General features: G+C 37.1%; 1 protein-coding gene across 2 annotated transcripts in view; it reads left to right on the forward strand.

Annotated features, from left to right (window-relative positions):
* lamc3 (laminin, gamma 3) overlaps positions 1-20,354 on the forward strand; it is a 126,691-nt gene that overhangs the window by 17,100 nt on the left and 89,237 nt on the right. Inside the window, exons 1-3 of one of the 2 annotated variants that reach the window (XM_044144591.1) lie at positions 5,180-5,224; positions 6,896-7,026; positions 13,307-13,473. In XM_044144591.1, coding sequence (XP_044000526.1) covers positions 5,219-5,224; positions 6,896-7,026; positions 13,307-13,473 — 304 coding nt within the window. In that variant the 5' untranslated portion in view covers positions 5,180-5,218. Of the gene's footprint in view, positions 1-5,179; positions 5,225-6,895; positions 7,027-13,306; positions 13,474-20,354 lie in introns of those variants that run through there. The other variant, XM_044144590.1, reaches the window with a different exon arrangement.

Raw genomic sequence — 20,354 nt, forward strand, 5'->3', positions numbered from 1 at the left:
TTGTCAAATTTTAATGTGATATAAAATAAATGTTCAAAAATTGTAACTTGAATAAATACAAAAAGCAAGTTTTAAATGATTTAATTATTTAAGGGAAGGATAAGATATCCAAACAAAGCTGCCCGAATGTACAAATGAACTTGTTTCCTACACCAGTCAAATGGTTGATCACCATAGGAGACAATAATTGCAATTCTAAATTTTTGCATCACTTCTGAGGATTTTTGGCCCACTATTCTTGCAGAATTGTTTTAATTCTTCCATAATTGTTGTAATTCCAGCCACAGCGGACAATTTTCAAGCTTTTTAAGGTCCCACCAAAGCATCTCAGTCAAAATTGAAGTAAAGACTGTGACTGAATCACTCTGAAACATTGTTTCTTATTTCCATCACCATGTGTCACTCTTGTGGTGTTCTTTTTTCTGAAATGTGTTCATTTTATGCCAGATGAAAGAAACGCACAAACCTTCCAAAGCTTTCCATTTTTGTCTGGTCAGTGTGCAGAACATTTTCCCTAAAGTCTTGGGCATCATCATAATGGTTTTGGGGGCTTTTGTTGTGATTGATCTGTAGTAGTTTTACCCTTTGTATTCTCTCTGGAAGCTGTTTTTGTCCAGGCTCTTTCCTTTGTTACATCTGGAGTAAATTTGGTAGGCTGGTCACTCCTAGTGATTCTTTTGTTGTTGTTGTTTTGTTGCGTTTTGTTTTTTTGTTGTTTTTTTTTTGGGGGGGGGGATAAAAAATGGGCATTTTGCAAACCGGCTTTGCAAAATGCCCATCACATGTAAATTTATCATTTATAAATAAATGTGACACATATGTGACTATGTAATCTTCATCGTCTTTAACTTGGGACGGATTTCTTTCTGAGTTTCTTTAGCTTACTACATGTTGTCAGACTGTTTCAGATGAAATTATTTCTCGTTTCGAGAAGTCTGAAAATAAACTCAGCTTTTCAAGCAGGGGATCAATCACAGTTAACTAATGGGGCTGGAAACGGAAATTAGCCACTTGGTTATGACCGCTTGTAATAACATTCTAAAATTCATCTGCGCTGAAAAAACTGTTCAGTTTTGTCCAAGTAATAAAAGCAACTTGTTACATGCAGATTGTCAACCGAGCAGGAAAAGTTTGCTGTTATTCTATGCGCCATATTAGTCTTCCATATCTGCTGCATATATCACTCATGCAGAGCTATACATATTTTATCAAGCTTAAAACAGAAATTGCATCCAGCCCGTATTATTAGCATTTTAATCCCACTGCAGATTTGGCCGCTGTGCCACAGTTTGGGTAGTGCATATCCAATATAGTGACTTTACATCTCGTGTTTTGTTTATTTTCTTTATTTTAGAGAGCTAAAGCAAATATAAATAATGGTGTAAATAAAAAAAATTAAAACATTATAATGTAACCATTTACAAAAAAAAAGGGTACAGACTGGTGCTTTGTTATAATGTAACATGCAGGATTTTATTGCCAAATGAGATTTTATTTGAAAGAAACAACATTCACCTTGTCATTTAAATACATATTATTTCTTTCTTCTAAAGAAATGGCTTACTTCAAAGTGAGCTCTGTTGTCAAGTTTGTAAAGCACGCTTTTTTTTTCAATAATCAGGAAAAAAAAAAAGATGAAAGCCGCTCTATGAATTCAAATTTAATTTGTTCAGTCATCCATTAAAATGGTTTGTCTCTCGCTGCTGCCACAACACCGTCCCCCTGCTCTCTCCACACACACCTCCTCGTTCTCACTCAAGAAAGCTGTGTGGCAAGACCCAAGCTCTGACTCTGAATGACAATGAGAAGAGCTGGAGAGGGAAAAAAAATACATATTGAGGGCACAGTGAGCTTAAGCAATTAAATTAAAAAGTTATTAACTTTGGAATGAGGGACACTGCTCTCCTTCCTGTCACCGCCTGCAGACGTAGAAATAAGGGAAACAGGAAGAGTGGTGAAGGAAAGGAGGAGCGCAAGAGAAAAGAGAGAATTTGTAGGTGATGGCGAAGGTTATACGCTTAGGGACATCCTCTGCAGCAGTGATACTGCCAACTCTTTTACTCTGATCCATGTCTATGTATGTGAACCTGCTCACTTGGCCATTTGGAAGCAACTGCCTTGAGCAAAGGACTGGCTCCTTGCCACTCTCCATGCTTCTTCCTATGTCAGCATCATCGTAGCATTGTGAGCCCAAATTCCAAGGGACTTGGAATCAAAGTTAATTAAGCTTTTGCTGTGGTTTGCACTAATAATAACTTATGAGCTGACTCCTAATTAACCCTAAGAAACTGCTTCCTTTTACTGGAGTAAGTGATATTTGGAATTATTACACAATTAGCACTGTTATACCAAGCATAAACTTTTCCCGTAATGATTGTTCTATACTCTATGATAAATGAAGCATTGCATTTACTCTGGGTGTTAGTATTTAAAATGCTTTTCACTGTGCACGCAGAACTGGAGGTCTGAAATAAAGTGAGTTAAAGACCATGGTCCAGAATTGCCCCTCATTAGTGGAGTTATAAATCTGGTCCATAATATCATTAGTGGGCAATGGATTTTGTGCTAATAATTTATTTAATAGGGATACATAATAGCAGGTCATGACCGCGAGCCATTTTTGTTTCCATTAAAATGTGAAAAACACAATTGTTTCCAGTATTAACCACAAAAGGATTAAGAAACAATTTCCCAGAGTTTACATCTTTACAGCTTTTGCTTTAAATGAATAAGCCTTTGTATTGTGAAGATAGTGTCACAACAAAGAAATATCTCACTAAGCGGTTTAGGCATACATTTTTTGTCAAGGTTTCTTTGTTTCATGATTACAAACGTTTCTTGACGATTTTATAGAGTAAGAAGCAACCCAAATAATTTAGATGCAGATAGAAACAATGTTTTCACACTGACTACACACAAACAATTTTTGTTGTGAACAATTGAAGGCGCTACATGTTACGTTGACTTTAGATGCACTCTTACATGTGTGTTTCTTGTAAAATAAAAATTTTTCCACCAAATCTCAACTACAGTTGATGCGAGGAACGATCACACTGAAACGAAAAGTCAACTTTACAAGTCGTAACTGTGGGTAGCCTGAATTCCTAGTGGGAAATCAGACTGCGGAGGGCGTTCCAATTGCTTGTTTTTTGTTTTTTTTGTCCGTTTGGGAAGTTGGAATTTCCCAGTTCTGGGTACAGCTAGAATGCAACATTATTATTCACTTTCCCTCAGCCTGCCAGTTTCCTTCCTTCTACAGCTGTTTTCCATCACCTGTTTTTCCTCTGCCTGCATTCTCCCTCAAATGTTTGTATTTTCCTCCGATTACGTGCCTGTTGTCTGTTCCCAGCTGTATGTCTTGTTCCTGTTTTTTGTTTAGTTTTCTGTTCTTCATTAAATCTTTCACCACGACCAACCTGAATGCCGGTCTGCTGTTTGGGAAAGCTATAAACCTGCATTACCTGAAGCCTACATGGTTACTTGCTTTTTTATTTGACTACTTACACATCAGTGTGAAGACATCTCAGAAAAGATCGTAGAGAAGTTGTTAGCACTGTTTCTTTTAAGTAAGAAAGTCCTGGGTTGGAATCCTGGCTGGAAACTAAAGTGAAGTTTTAAATTCTCTCTGTGTGCCTGTGGATGCAGTTTTCTCCATAGTAAAAAAAAAAAAAAGTCATGAAGGTTAGGTGAATTGGTTGCTTTACACTCTCTTTACATGTGAGTTAGTAAATTGATTGTTGCTGTGTTACCCTGTGATGGATTCAAAAGCTGCCTGTTGTGTATCTAAGCTCTCGCGCCTTGGCCACTGGAGACCAACATAAGCCCCTTTGGAACGTAGGAAAATGGATGAAAGACTAAATGAAATTAACTTGTGATTTCAGCCAAGTAAATTGATGTCATCTAATACGTGACAGGTACTAAAGCAAAACCTGAGCATAGGAAAATCATGCTTGACCTCACAGGCCTGCTGTTGCGAGCCATAAATACAAAATTTGCTGTTTTAAGTTGGTGAAACCCAAGACAAAGACTGATCTGCTTTCCGACTGCCTCAAGACTGTAGGTGGCATCCAAATCCTGTTAGCCTGCAGAGCCGTGTGAACAAGGTATAACGAGCTGGAGTTAAGGTTGGAACAACAGCATGCCAGGTGACCACACTCAATCATCTGATGCTGTTGTTACATTATGCAATCATGCAACTGCTTGACAGGCTTTGACTGACTGCCAAAAGGGAGGACTGTCCGAGAAGTGCACTCCACCTGGAGTTGGATCCTTTGGTGGAGGAAATTGGCAGGAAATACAGATGAAAATCAAATAATGCTTTTGTACAAGAGGATTTTTTGCTGCATAATCCGAATGCTGCTGAAAGTAACCACTACTTTTGGTCTCTCTCTCTTCAGAAAAACCTTAACAGTCAGATTTATTAAGTCTGACAGGAGCTGAAACAACAGATAGTTCACTAGTTTCTTCTCAAACTGCAGGCAACATATCCAAACTCTGTGTTCTCTCTCTGGTCATGCTAATTGGAAAAGTCTCCCAAGAATCAACTTTCCTTCTGAACATTTTCTTTCGGCTGTTCAGGCTATTTTAAGCTGAAAAAAATCGCACTATGTTCATGACTACAGTCCCAGAAGGCCCAAAGTGCCATCTTTGTTTCATTTCTTAGCTTTCCACAAATTGCTTCGCTTGCTGAACAAAGACTAATGCTTCAGTGTTTTACAAGGAAGCTATTAGAAGGTGCGAAAATGGAAATCTACTTAATGCTCATTTCATAGGCAGCTTGGTGCCCTTCAACAAATTCATGTTGGTTTTAATGTGCAGGACTGAAGAAGTGTATTGTTAACCAAGATCCAGATGTTTGTTTTATGTTTAATCCTGTGGAAGTGACACAATATCTATACCAGAGAGGGTGTGAAGAGGAGCTTGCGAGATGAAGATTCCCCCATGGTAAATTTCCAAAATCCAATAAACTCTAATCAGGTTCTTTGGTTAGTAACACGTGTTCAATTAGTCTGTCAGCAAAATTAACCAATCTGGCAATCAGATGGCAGCTGGGTATTTAGGTGTCCATGTCTAGGCCTGGTGAGGACAACCAGCTGAAGTTCAAACTGAGCTTCAGAATGGATAAAGATCACAAAGGATGGTCCTGAAAGCCTCTGAATCACACTTGAATAGAATAACAAGGTCATTAGCAAGGCTCTGGAGAACTGATCTACCCAAGATGGAGGTAATTAAGCCATTTCATTCCAGTGTGTTGTACCTCCGGCACATCTAAAAACTGCAAGACAGCGGTCCTTGAGGACTGGAGTTTGACACCCCCGTCCTAAAACAATAATTATTTCAACAAAAAATGCTTTGCTCTTATCAAAGTTCAGATGAGAATGGGAAGATTGCTTCAATATGAAAGAAATGCTAGCTTGAATTGCAACTCATTCCAATTAAGGTATGTAGAAAACCATCTCCGAATGGATGACATGTCAAACCTTGAAGGAGACGCAGCTATAGCCACAGAATACCTCAGGACTCCTGGTGACAGTGAGCAGAATTAGATAACATATTTATAAAATTGGTCTTAATTTCAGCTACAATAATTGTACAATAGGATTAGGACTTTTCATGCAACATGGATAGACACAGTTTGGGTCTCTTGGTCCCTTTCAAGCATTCCTTCTGTCGAAGGTCACGTCTGACCACATGCTTGCTACACAGTGAAAAGGTTTGGGGTTGTCAAACTAAGTCGACTTACTCCGCACAGATATTTGAAGGGATGTTTCTCATTTTCACACTATTTTATTTTTACCCAGTGTTGTTAAGAAAATGGCTTGCTTAAAAATAAAAAAAAAGGCATGGAAAACATGACTTACAAAGCATGCTCAGTTTATGCCTCGTATTCTATAATAAGCAAGGCCCCATCTTACCAAAAAGGTGTTATTTGATGGGCTTCGCTGCTACAAAGATTTTGTATTGTCTGGGAAAAAAAAAAAGAAGAAAAGACAAGAATGAAGGAAATCATCAGGCGATTGTAGTCTGAGTCCCGTTCACTCCAATCTCCTCGTCTTCCACTGCCACACTTCAAAGACGTCTCTGGAGAGTAGCTTCAAAACACACAGCTTTACAGGCTTTTTGAGGACCGCCACAAAGTCCCAAACCAGCTAAGAAAAAATAAAAAATCTCTCCAGTTATTTGTTTAAAAGTGGGTTTATACTTCTGGATGGGCTTTTTTTTTCATCATTCTCTTTGCTTGACGTCACTTTTATCTTCCACCCCAGGATTGCAGTATTGTTTTTTGGGGGGTTTTTCTATTTGCTTTCCCTCTGTTTCCATTATCCTCCTTCACTCTCTCCTGCTGTTGCTTCATCCCGCTCTGCCCTTGCAGTGGGCTCAGATGCAGTAGCTTAAATCTTATCGGAGTGGAAGTTCTGCCAAGTGATATCCATTACAGGAGAGTAGAACGGCAATGTTGTTTTTTTTTTGTTGTTTTTTCATATTTCAACTTTTATCTCCATTAATCCCCTCCGTCTTTTACCCCTCTCACTCTAACATCAGCTAAATTTTCTTTGCCATACTCATTATCTTCCCATTACATCTGCTCTCCCCCCCCGTCGTTATACCATCACCCATGTCTTTTGATCCACCAACTTTTCATTCCGACTAATCTCTCTTTTCTGCCAACTTTACATATCTTTCTTTTCCCTTTTTTAACTGTAGGATATATGCTGCTTTCAGGATTGATCATAGAAAAAGAACATATTTGACAACACACTGCTACTATTGTCTGTCTTTCTTCCTTAGTTGTTTGTTTTTTCTTCTTTTTTTTTTTTTTTCCTCAGCTTGTCAGGTTTTATTTATTTATTGTCTCATGGCATGTTCGTCTTCTCTGCCTTTTTGTGTTTTCCAGGAATGGGTGACAGCCACTGACCTGCTCATCTCTTTGGACAGGCTGAATACCTTTGGGGACGAGTTTTTTAAGGATCCCAAAGTGCTGCGCTCATATTTTTATGCCATCTCTGATTTTTCTGTGGGTGGGAGGTAAGAGAACCGAAATTAAAAAACAAAAACCCATCATTTTCAAAATACTTTTAGTTTTATTAAATCCCTTTTGGTCATTGGTGGAATATGAAGTTTATTCTATGTTGAATTTAGAATGTGTAAATAAATGTAATTAGATTTTTGAATGGTTATTTAAAAGTAGCACAAGCAATACAGATTTCTTTGCTATATTTCTTTTTTACAAATGCAATTATGTTTGTCTCGAGTTAACCAAATGTATACATACATATATGTCCTTTATAATGAAAAAATTGCAGTATTTGATGCCATTATGACCTTCCACAGCCGCTACTGTATCTAAATTTAGGAGGGCTTTGCTACTCCTAAATTACAGGAGAGTAGAACGGTAATGCTCTACTCTTGCTGGAGTCATGACTTGCTTGTTGCCAGCAAGACGCCAAAAAGCATTTTCTTAAATAACATCCAGTAGTTTCACATTTGGATCTATAACTTTGCTGGTATCACTTTGGAGGTAACCTGACTGAGAAAGGAGGCATCAGTTGGTGAAGCAAAAAATGTCTTTGTATTTTGACCAAAGACCCATTTATTTGTTGTAATATGGAAAACTTCTTAACTCCCCTAAAATTGCAACTCTTTTAAGCGTTTTAACTATTTGGACAGATGAATGTGAGTGGCTGTTTTAGTACAGACTGCTCTCTATTTATGTAGCTTAACTTATATCTGCTTTACTTTAAAAGTATGTGTTCTTGTCTGTCCTTTTTTGAAGAGTGGAAAGAAATGGAAAATATTCAATCTAATTTATATCCCAATTGATAATTTTATAATAATATCTCAACAAATTCATTCTCCAGAGAATCAGAAAATCTCAACTCACTAAAAGTGTCTAAGCACTCAACTAAACTTAAATAAGCAAAGTTTGCATCAAGCTGTTTCTTACTTTTGTTAGAGGCACCAATATTTTAGTTTGTTTTCTCTGAACATTTTTTTTTATCTAATTGTCCATTGTTCTTACCATAAAAGGTCTTGAGTGTAGTTCAAAGCACAAGCCAAATGGTTAAACTATCACCTTAATATTCCCTCTTTCTGCCAGTCAATTTGCCTCGTGATGAAGTTTAACCAGTAAAATACTCCACACTTCTTCCACTTTGGATTTGTTGCTCACATTAATGAGATCGGACATGTCACCACAAACCACACTTCACCTTGGTTGCTACATAAAAAAAAAGAAGTGGACAATTAAGTAGTTGAGATGGAGTCTTCTGAGAGAATATAAACTTGATGTGACACCTGTCATAAATGTTTAGGATCACTGCATCGGCGTGACAAATTACCCAGCAATGTCGCAACACCTGGGGGACAAACCCACAGAGCAACATGTTAGCCTTATATCTGGACAGTCTGTTGAAGAACATATGCCTTTACACTCTGCTGCCTCATGTCAAGTCTGTGAGTCAGATGCTGTGAAAGATTTGTTGTGATTTTTTATTTATTTATTTATTTATTTGAGTTGAACATCAATGCAGCCGCCGCTGAATATAGACCGGTGCGTGAGCTGATGTGGTGGCCTCTAGGATGGAGAAAATAGTTTCTGACTGAAAGCTTGGCTGCACAACAGCACTTTCTGTGCCCTCGTGTTAGCCGGGTCCGAAACCTCAGCTGCTTCATGTGTCAGCCGATCAAATTCCTAAGCGGAAAATCCATAATGGGAGGCTAATTCAGCCCCATTACCCTCACTAAATAAGCAGAAATTGTGTAAAACTTCAAACCACATCTCTTCTCTTTTGTTTAACTATATAAGTTATGTAGTGTAACTACATCTAGGCCTGTTATGATAACAAATTTTGCTGAGCGATTAACTGTCTCAAAAATTATGGCGATAAACAATAATGGAGTTTGAAGACCATTTTAAACTGATGCAATGGTAATAACATATTGCAAGCACATCCTGACAAAAATAGATGCACTTTATTTTCAAAAGAACACTTAACACTGGAACTGGTAAACAAAACAACCAAAAACAAAAATAAAATGGATTCTCAGTCTCCGTTAACAAAAAAATGCACTTGAATAAAAACTAATCACAACATAAAACCACAGTGGAAATAAAAACTACATTCAACCAAAAGAGTACAGATTACGAACTCTGTATACTATTTTCCCCTGCAATAATTATTAGATTTAGAAAGAGTAGATGGGCATATCTGACTACGTGATGCAATAGTTCATTCCTCCCTTAAGCTAATGAAATGAAGAGGGGAGGGTCAGAGTTTAACCTTTTTTCATACAGTGTCATCAACAGAAAAGGCAGAACGAAACAATAAAGCTGCTAAATTAAAATGAGGTTGATAATTTGATTAATTGATTTATTGTGTTTCGTGACAGGCCTAACTACATCTAACGTGGTGTTAAACAAACCTGTAGAGACATGTCTGTTGGACTTTGAGTGTTTGGTTTGAGCTTTGTGTTCTGATGATGTCTTTTTTAAGCTTCCTCCATGAGGTTCTTTTCAGTTTATTTGTATTATTTTATTGGTTATCCCTTTGGGTCTTCCAGCACAGCTTTCAGCGCTCTGAGTCACTTAAGTTCTTCTCAATCTCCTAGTATATCACTCCCCTTTCAGCTCCAAGCTCATCCCATTGATTCTGATCACCTGGTCCTTGTTTGCACTAAGCACCCATCCTCGCAGCACTTTTAGCCTGCTCTGTTTCCCTTATTGTCTCACTGAATCCTGCACTTGGCATTCCTGAATCCTGTTTCTCTCAAGCCCGTTTCCACGTTTGCAGCTGTGTGTAAGTTCTTGACCTTGTTTTTCCATAGAAACTTGTTTTCATTCAGTTTAAATCTGCCCTCAACTGCGTTTGGGTCAAAGTCAAAACACAACATTTGTAGCCTCAAAATGTAGGAGCATTTTGTTTTTAATATTATGTGACAGAACAACACATTTTCTCCCGTGATTGGAAACTGTGGAGGAGTTACAGGCAACCACTGCTGAGTTGGAGGACTCTGAAAGAACAGGAGTTGTGTTTCACATAATGGAAAAGTAGCAAAAAGAAAATCATTGCAAAAACATCAATCTCTCTCTTTTTTTTTCACTTCACAATTGCGCACTACTGTGTGTTGGTCTGTCAAATAAGATCCCAATAAAACATTAAAATGTGTGAGTCGTGACATGAAAAAATGTGGGCAAGTTCAATGGATATGAACACTTTTAGCAAGACATGACATAAATTTTAACAGAGTTCTTGGGTATAGATCGGAGGCAGTTTATAGACACTTGGTTGTTGTCTCAGTGATGGTGGAATAACTGGGTCTGAGCCTCAGGCAAGCAGACATGTGATTGTAAGACAGCTGAGTAAATTTGACAGAGGTTGCCACTCGGTGACAAATGTCTGCCCCTTATTGCAGCAACTTGACAAAACCCTGCAATACTGCTGGAAGATAATGCATACAGAAAATGTAAGTCATAGCTGGCAAGAAATTAACCTGTCCAATTGCAAAAGTGGAGAATTTTTTTTTTTTTTTAAATCACTATTTTAAGGAGCCTTTTGTCAGAAATCCAAAATATATTTACTTTATTAAAAATATTGACGTACTTTCAGCAAGCAAGGAGTTTATGGCTCCTGCTAATTATGAAATTGTCCACAAGATTGTTTATTTGAGAGGTGTTGGTCTTCCTGAAGTATAAAGTGCTCACTGTCTCACTATATGCAGCACCTATAGAGCTACTTCTAAAAACGTCTTGCAATTTTATCAAGTCACTTGAACTTCCACAAAATAATCCTACGACCAAAACCTTTTGCAAGGTCTCATCTGAAAACTCTCTGCATTGTACGTTTGCTACCTCAATAACTGATGCATATTGGAGACGGGTCCTGTGGGTCGATGAGTCAAGGCACGGATTTTTGCTCCAATTAGCAAAGCTGTGTTTTGTGGAAAAGAAGGTGATAAATGTTAGTCAAGAAACACATTTAAACTGCTGGCAGGGGGATCATTCTGATCTGTCCTTTTGGGAACATGTCGCTGCTGGAGTGAGAAATGGGGGGGGAAGAACCTACATATTTTAGAAACCTCTTTTTAAGACCTCTGTCTTAAAAAAAAAAACTGACAAAGTTGGAAAGATAATGCATTTTACAACTGCACAATGATCCTCAACATGTTTTGTTGTGATTATGTTTCATCATTTTCACATGTTTCCCAAACTATAATTTGATCAAGAATCTGCAAGTAAGTATTACAAGTGTCCTCTATTTATGAATTAAATAAAAAGTTCAGCTTTTTATTTAATGACACTCGGGAGCGGGCGGTGGGAGTTTGTAAGTGTATGTTGTGGGTGCTAAAGGAAGGCAAAAACTGAGTTTTTGCATGTTTCTAATTCTACAGCTGTAGACAAAATATATCACAATATGCAGGTATGCACTGGAAAATCAGTGCTGGTTTTGGTGTGAGGCAATGTAAAACTGTTAATCAATAAAACAAACACACAAAAAAACTCTAGTACCTTTAACAAAAAGTAAGTCTGTCACAAGACTGTAGAATTGATTCTGTCTTCCGGTGAAGGTTATCTGATACTTTTGCAAATAATTTTTGAAGAATTAAAAAAAAACATAGCCTGAATTTATGCTCAAAAACCTTGTGGTTTTCTTTAATACCAGATTGAACTCTTATGTTTATGGGACATTCCAACAGGTGCATCAAACGGAATAAAGGCATTAAGCAGAGGTCTAATAAAATACGTCTGTATTATGCAACTGAAGCACAGTGATTAGTTTCTGCCTCCATTGGACATTGTGGTTAGGATGATATGAGGGATTGTTGTTGAACCATCTGAAAGGATGGTTTAAATGCAAGTTGGTCTGAGGTGAGGAGAAGGGTGGTTGAGGTCAGAGGATGCTGAAGTGGAGATGTCACTGCCAACAATGTATAATCATGTGCAATTGTAACTTTTTGAATTTTCAGACAAGTATGTATGTAAACATGCAATAATTGTGTTCTTTGATTAAAATCTTAGCCTTAATCAATGTGTGGACAACATCTGTGGGATAACAGATCCGGCTGAGACTCTGGCAAAGAGCAAAGCTTTATTTTGTCTGCAGACGGAGAACAACACAGCAGCGAGCTGTTCTGAGTTCTGACTTGGAGCTGCAAGCCCTCACAATACATAGAACTCATGACACAATGTGGTCACTCCAGTTTCAGCTGAACAATTTCCATGCAGGTCACATAACCACAGGGTGGGGAGAGTGCAACCTTGTCCTCACTGGAGGGTCATTTAACTCCTTGGATGATAAACATCTTCTTGTTCAAATATGTGAGTTTCCAAGAATCAGGTTTGCTAATGGAACAATTTTGCATAGCAAGAACATTGTCAGACCAGAATACCCAGCAAGTGCATCAGTTTCTCAAAACTCAGAGCTGATGAAATTCTATAGAGAAACTTGTTAAGCCTCAGGTCTTATTCCATCACACTACAATTATCTAAACTATCTGTTCTTATCTGTTAACAAATACTGGTGCCTTGCTGTGGTATATATGGTGAGGCATTGTCGCTATCAGCCTGCTGCAGTTGCCGCAGGAAACCCTCTGACTGGTTCTGCAGAAACTCTCTAGCCTACATCCTCTAACAGATTGAACAATACTAATGTGGTTAAATGAGTAAAAGAATTAAATAAAATTCTGAGAAATAATAAAACAATTTTTACTTCACAAATGCATTGAATCTCCATCTATTTACGGTTGGTGTTTGTGACTATCTACCTGTCTGACTTTGTGTTCCAAAGTTGAGACGTGGTCATTACAGTATACCTCCTAAAGATTGCATCCGAATTAACCCGACTTTGATTTTTCTCCATGAAAATATTTCAAGGTTTTTCAGGAATATTGTGCTTTAAGCCCTGGCTGTTTCAAGCGTTAAGGGGGAGGTTCTGAAATGATTGCAAGTCACATTAAAGTAAATAGTGAGCCAACACTCGCTGTTTCAATGCAGCACAAGCCTGTTGCTTTTTGTCCTTGTCCTTTGGCTAGTATGAGTATATTAGCAGTGGCACATTAACACAGTTGAAAAGTGCAGTCGCTGAGGGGGAATGAAAACCCCACCTCACCTCAGACCACGTTTATGCCTGTGAGGGATAATACGAAGTGACAACTCCGTATGGTGGAAATACCCTCTCACTTTCCTCTGCCTTCAGCTCCATCCGTTGTGTGCACGTTTGTTCACTGTGTCATAAAAAGGCACGGTGAGAAGAAAACACAAGGAAAGACTGGACTTGCAGATGTAAAAATGTCTTATGTTTCCCTTTAGATGCAAGTGCAACGGCCATGCCAGTGAGTGTGTTGAGGGGGAACGGGGTGGCCTGGTGTGCGCCTGCCAACATCACACAGTGGGAACCGACTGCCAGAGATGTCACCCCTTTTACCAGGACAGACCTTGGGCCAGGGCCACTGGGGATTCCGCCAACGAGTGTTTGAGTGAGTAGCTTGGTTCTGGGGGTGCTGTCATGAACCCTATGTGTGCAGCCATCTGGAAATCCACAGGGCAGTGTTAAATTCTAGTGACAAGCTCAGGTTTTCAGGGGTTGTGTAAAATCTGAGTGTGCTTCACCCTTCATCACTGATAGAAAGAAGGAGGTAAAAAAAAAAAAACAGACATAGCAAGGAGTCTTACAATCAAGTCCTAACAAAAACTGAGTTTTTACGCTGCACCTTGTATTCACTAAGCTGCTATTTCAAACACACACATCCATACGCTAATAGACTGAGAGGCAACATGAAATTGTCCAAGGACACAACTACTAAAATTGTACTACACTAATTCTCATCACAATAAACTAATTTCAATAAGTTTATTGAAATGAATATTCCCTTAACCATTTCTGTGTTTTATATGTTTGCTGGAATACTCATTTGTGTTTCTATATACATAAATTAGAAAATTATCCAGATTGGCTCACTCAACCATGAGCTTTTACTGAATGCTGCCAAGGATGAAATGTAATTGGCTGAGGAATGAAAGAAGAGTGCCTACCAACTTGTTTTTTTTTTTACTGTACTTTTGTTTTATTTATTTTTTAGAATTTTATTAAGCAGCAAGCATGTTTTAATTACTCTTACTCTGAGTTCCACGCAAATGGCGTCCTAAATATACTGCTGCACCCAACTAAATCAATGATATATATTAAGAACAAGTCAGATACAAGACAGAATATGAAAACAATAAGATGATTCCTTTGTGTAATTGCGCAGCTGAGAACCCATTTTCACTAATTTTGCCTCACAAGAACAGTCGCCATAATTTGTTCTTTATTGTTTGGGCAAACTAATTTGACAAAACACTTTCCTTTCAGCTCATGGATTTTGATCAACAAGTCTGCATCGAACAAAGCGACAAATACACAAAAATGTATATTTACCCAAGCAAAAGTTTTAGTTGAAATATGTTAAACAATAAATAATATAAAATAGGATGTTCTGTATATTTAAATTTCTGAGGAAAGTAACTGTTTGCACTTATTTTTTGTTTCCTTAGAAAAGAGCATAGAAAAAGTTAAAGGCATGCAAAGACATCTTCATTTAAAGTGTTTAGTTTCTTGAGTTGGACTCGGCCTAATTCACACAAACTTTCAGTAGTATTGAGGTGGAAGCTTTGGAAAGAGGAGATGAGTGACCCGTTTTGTCCGCTCTATAAACTGTTTTGAAATGTTTTGAGGATCACTGTTCTGTTGGAACATCCGATTCTATCCAGGTTTTAGCAATTTGTCATAATTTGCCAGCCTAAGCCGATGGTAAATCAGTTTGTATTTTCAGAAAAAAAAAAAAAAAAAAAACTCAGGATGTTTCAATTTGTCAAGAATTGGAGATGGTAGCGATCTCCTCCAAAATGGAAAAACAGTAAATCAACAATTTACTGTTCGAGGAGATGGATTGAGCTATCTGGCACCAATGATCAGAAGTAATTTTTTTTTATAGGTCTTTTTTCTTCATCTTTGTTTAGTTGTAGATTTATCTTTTAGCACTGAGCTGGGTTTGGAATGACAAAGACGTGTAATAATTTTTCAACGTTGTACAAGCTACTAAGAATGGATTTGAGTCAATTTATTAATCATTCAGATGTTTTGTCTGAAGTGGAAGTCTAGAAAATCAAAAGTGGTGTGTTTTATGCACGTTTTAATGTCATAAAAGGCTTTAAGAACAAAAATATGCCACTGTAAGCAAATGTAAATATATGCAAAAAATTTGAGGACTGTAATTTCAAAGACAAATTTAAGGATGTAGTCTGTTGTGTATTTATTTCTTGAACAGGCAACAAAACAGGCCTCAGGTTACTAAAGTGAGTAGCCTGAGGTACCTGAGGTGTAAGGTTGCATTTGATAAGCTTCCTGATGGCTCTGCAAGGTATAATTGTTTGTTTTTTATTTTCCTCTGAGTCACTGGGCCTTGAAAGGGTCTAAAGACCTCCAACAAATGTATCACCCGGATTATTGAAATAATCAGCTTTGTAACCCAGCAACAAGAACAAGGCTGTATTTCTGGTCTTAAATGCTGTGACACTTTTTTGCCTCCGTTTCCATGTCAGAGCATCATGCTACAAGACAGACGTCACCATTCCACTGAATGCCTTTCCAGTCGTACCTCCGTTCAAACTGGAATTTTTCACACATCCATCACTCGCTGGCTTTTTCCCAACCATCTTACAGGCCTGCAAGTCGTTGAAGATTATTCCGGCTGAAAGTGGGCACACTGTATTCTGACAGCCAGTCAAAATCTGACACCCAGAGACAGACAACCGCTCTCTCGCCTGTTCACATCAGTTACCGTAACCTGCATATATTTGGGTATTTTGGAGGAGACCAAAGAAAAGGAGCTGAGCCTGCTGACAGGTTCAAACCTACACCCATATAAAAGTAAAGTGACAGCCCGGGCTCACTGTGTTTTCCCTTGGAACAAATATTATACACAACACTTAGAGTTGTCTTTTAAACGCTGTGCAAGATGTCAGATATGTTCACCTAAGGGTAGTCTTTGGAACCTTTTTTTTTTTTTCAGTGCAACCTGAAAAAACTGAGATGTGTCTTAATGAGAATATGTAAAAGTACAACATAAATTTAAGCCCATGGGTTTCTTAACGGTCGTGATCAGCTACCAAAGGATGGAGAGTCTTTTCAGCTTCACAGTTAGCAAATTGTAGCACGTCGGAAGTAGTATTTGTGACTCAAAAAAAAAAAAAAAGCACAATTTTAAACTCTGATTGTGTTGCAATTCAGTACCACAGTGACTGCAACATTTTCTGGCAGCCTACTTCAGTTTGCCCTTTCAGCTCTTGTCATCACCCCAGCTCTTGTCACAGATAAAAAACATTCTGCTTCAAATCTGCCCAGTGCACTCACAGGACATTAAATGAAATGTTTTTTTTATTTTTTTTTATCATTTGTACTAAGCCTCACTGACTGAGAGAATGCATGTGATTAATACTTATGATAAAGCAGTCATAATTCTTGAACTTTTACACTTTCTCCTTGCAGCAACAAACTTCCAACTATTGTGTTTTTTTTTTCTGTTTTTTTTGTGAGACCTGAAAGTGGTGCATAATTATGATGTGGAAAGTAAATGACTGCAAATTATTTATATTCTTCTGCATGTTTTTTATAACGCTAGGTAGATTTCAATGCAACCAGTTGCTTAGAGATCAGTATAGAGTTCATCCTGGTGCATTTCAATTTCTCTGAAAATACATCTGTTCTGTGAAGGAAAACCTCAGTGAGCAAGCAGAATCATGAAAACAAAACAGAAACAACAAAGAAATAATTAGCAGACAGGTCAGGGATAAAGCTATAGAGATGTTTAAGGCAGGTTTGGATTATTAAACAATGTTTCAAGCTCCAAACATATCAAGCTCCAGAATTAATCTGTCATCTGGAAACAGATTATAGCTACACTGCTAGCCATCAGAAGCCCATTGCATACATGGAGGTGTAGATATTGCTTATTTACAAGAAGAAATGTCTTAGTGTAGTTTGTAAGAAGTGTAGTTATAGTTTGCCACAACCCATGTCAGAAAACCAGCAAACACGTGAAGTAGTGTACTCTAGTCAAATGGATTAAAATTAAACTTTATTTTGTCCTACCTACAAAGCACTGTGTGACTGGAAGCTAAAAAGTCACCCAGTAATGAAAGAAAATGAAAGCTGCTCAGGTCAGATGAAACCAAAATGTACCTTTTTGCCCTACGTAGAAAATGTTGTGTGGTGGAAGCTAATGCTGCCAATGACCTTCATCCCCTCTGTGAAACAATCCTGTGTGGAGGCTTTTCTTCAGCGTTGGTCAGGAGAGTTGGTCACCCTCCAGCAGGTGATAACCCATTGAATCAAAGCTTATTTGTGTTAAAATGACCCAGTCAAAGTCCAGACCTAAATCTGACAAGATTTGAAAATCAGGGTTTTCAGAAGCTCTCGATCCAATCGGACTGTAACAGAAGAATGGGGAGCGATTTCAGTGTCCAGACGTGCAAAACCGGGAGAGAAATTGCCCAAAATACCTGTTGACCTTTAGATGCAGTGGTAGATGTTTTTAAAAATGCTCATTACAAATTGAAGCTAGATTTTACTGAATCATGTTTAAATTTCTTCTATTTCACAATAATCAACTATGCTCTGTTGGTCTATTAAACAAAATTTGAAAAAAAGATGTAATGTTTGGAGTTGTAAAAGTGAGAGAATTTAAAGGGTCCAGGACATTGTATTATATCTTAGATTATTTTTTAATTGATTGATTGATAACTTTATTCGACCACATGGTCCACCTAGATGCACAGCAATTCATAAAAAATCTTCTAAAAGACTTCCATACCAATGTTTCCACAAGGATGTCTGGTAACATAGCATACTAATTATTATTATTTTTAAATATTTTGTTTCCCGAGTAGATCCTCCTTAACCTTGGCCCACTCTTTTTTTTCTTTTATTAAAAGACAGAGTTTAAATTGCTCAACACAAAAATGATTATACACACAAACAATTAACCACTGATCATTTTAAGGCAGCAACCAATTAATGTTGCTTAAAACAGATCTAACAATATAAAGAGAAGCCAAGAATGTTTTTCAGACAATATTGTTTTTACAGTCGCTTAGCAGAAGCGACAATTTATAACAAGTTTTTGACCTTTTCAGGGCTAGAGAACCATATAGACGTTCAATATAATCATAATCAAGATAAACCAGAACTTCGTAGGACATCCAGAAAATGAAACCTCATTGATCAGCCACTTTATTTCTCACAAATCTGTTGTTTTTTTTCCTTCAACAGTATAAACTCTGAAATATTTTAAATCTGCTCCGACCTCAAAGCCAGGACTTTACCAGTGTAGCAGAGTCTTTATTGAAAAATTTATTTGGAATAAATAAATTTGAAATGTTTGATCTCCGTCTTTGCAACTTGCGTTTGCATATTAGCTGATGCTTTTTCAATGTGTGGAACTTGTTTGAATTCATGTTCATAAACAGGTTGTTAAGGCTGGGTTGATAACAAAAAGAAATGTCTGCCTTTCAGATTTAAAGAAGCATCAAAAATGTTTTCGCTCTTTTTAAAAAAAAATCCTTTAAAGGACTAAAAAAAAAACCAGGAGCATGTCCTTTTGAAATAAATTATTACAAAAAAAACAGTAATCAAAAAAGGGGATAAACCCATTAACAGTCTGTAACTTCTGTATCGTTGAATTAGGAGAAGCAGGTTGTGGAAATAGGCATGCCATTTAAAGAAAACTTTTTTTTATTAAATTAGTGTATGCATGTTCATGAAACTGAACAGCTTTATAGTTTGCAATGTTAAAAATGTGTTGGCAAATATGTGAGACCTAGGAGTTGAAACTGTGTACAGATGTGTTGAGATATAATGGAATATCATTCTCATCAAGATTCTCTCCTCTGAGAATTAAATCCTTTTATAGCCTGTCAGTTTGCAGTGGGTCCCTGGGAAAGTCATTGTTTGCCTGATGTTATAATAGGTTCAGCCTGAGGCTCTTTCCATGGGGACACACTTTAAATTCCATCATCACATCTTTGAAGCAGACATATGCATTTGTTTAGAGAAAAGGGAGTCATTTTCTTGAACGTCACTATAAAAATTCCTTATTTTAAAACTTATTTTAGCCTCATCAGAATACTGCTTTAACACTGAGTAAAGGTCGATTGAATTTTTCTTGTTTTTGTAAGGTGGACTTCTTGTCATTCTATTTACTTTTTTTTTTTTGGTTTTAAAAAAGAAGAGTTAAGCTAAATTGTTTTTACTGGAGCTGCAGTTTTTCAACTTTTGTTACAGTATAACTCTAAACATTAGATCATCACTGTCTGACATTATAGTTCCAAGTTAAAGTTATGATTTATTTGTCTTTTTGCAGTTTTACCAAGCCTGCCTTCCTTTGCAATTCTACTCAATCTTAACCCTCTATTTAAAAACAGAGTTAGAACCTCAGTTTGTAAATCTGTTCCCAAATACAAATATATTTTCTTAATTTTAAAGGCACAGCAATCACTTCTAAATCTTGATTAAAGTGTCTGGGTATATTATGTTTATCACGGCTTGTTAATTAGCATAGGAATTGAAAGGATCAAATATTTCCTATTTAAACATATCAACCACGCATCGCAAGTACAATGTGTGGTTAATAAATTCTGACCCTCATTGTTTTTAGATCTTTTTAATAAAGTGTAATGATAAATGAAACAGACTGTCCTTTTTTTTTTTCGACGAAATTATAACCAGGAAACCGCCAGACATGTTGAATGATTCATTCCAAAGTTTTTAAAATTTTTTTAAAGAATAGAGATTTTTGTTATACCCAAGTATGCTTCCACACAGACTAAACAGTCTGGATTAGCATACCTAAAGTCTTATGAAAAAAAACCAAGTCAGGTTTTGTTCAGGCGGAGATTTCCTTTCCTTTGCTCCAATCAATCTGAGTGTGAAGTATCGCGACAAACCTAATGACGCGACACAATACACGTCCAGTGTTTTCCAGGATAGAAACTGTCTTCTACCATTTTAAATATTGATTATTACTTTACTGAATAGTTCAATGACTGGGATCAAGCTCAAATGTAATTGACTTTTAAATCAGTATTTATAATTAGACTCAATTTACTATATATTTTTTTTATTTTTGCAGGTTGGTGGTTATTTTTTAGGAAGGTGCTGCTGCATGATTAATAAAATCTTACACAACACTCAAAAGTATATTAAATAACCACAAACTGATATATCAATTTCATGAAGGTGTATCTGAATTTGGTGTCAAGGGAGAGAGATAACCCTAGAAAACTAGATGCAGTATTTAATGAATATATTTTCAAATGAATT

Source organism: Gambusia affinis, linkage group LG17, assembly GCF_019740435.1.
Source record: "Gambusia affinis linkage group LG17, SWU_Gaff_1.0, whole genome shotgun sequence".
In the NCBI taxonomy this organism is placed as follows: Eukaryota; Metazoa; Chordata; class Actinopteri; order Cyprinodontiformes; family Poeciliidae; genus Gambusia; species Gambusia affinis.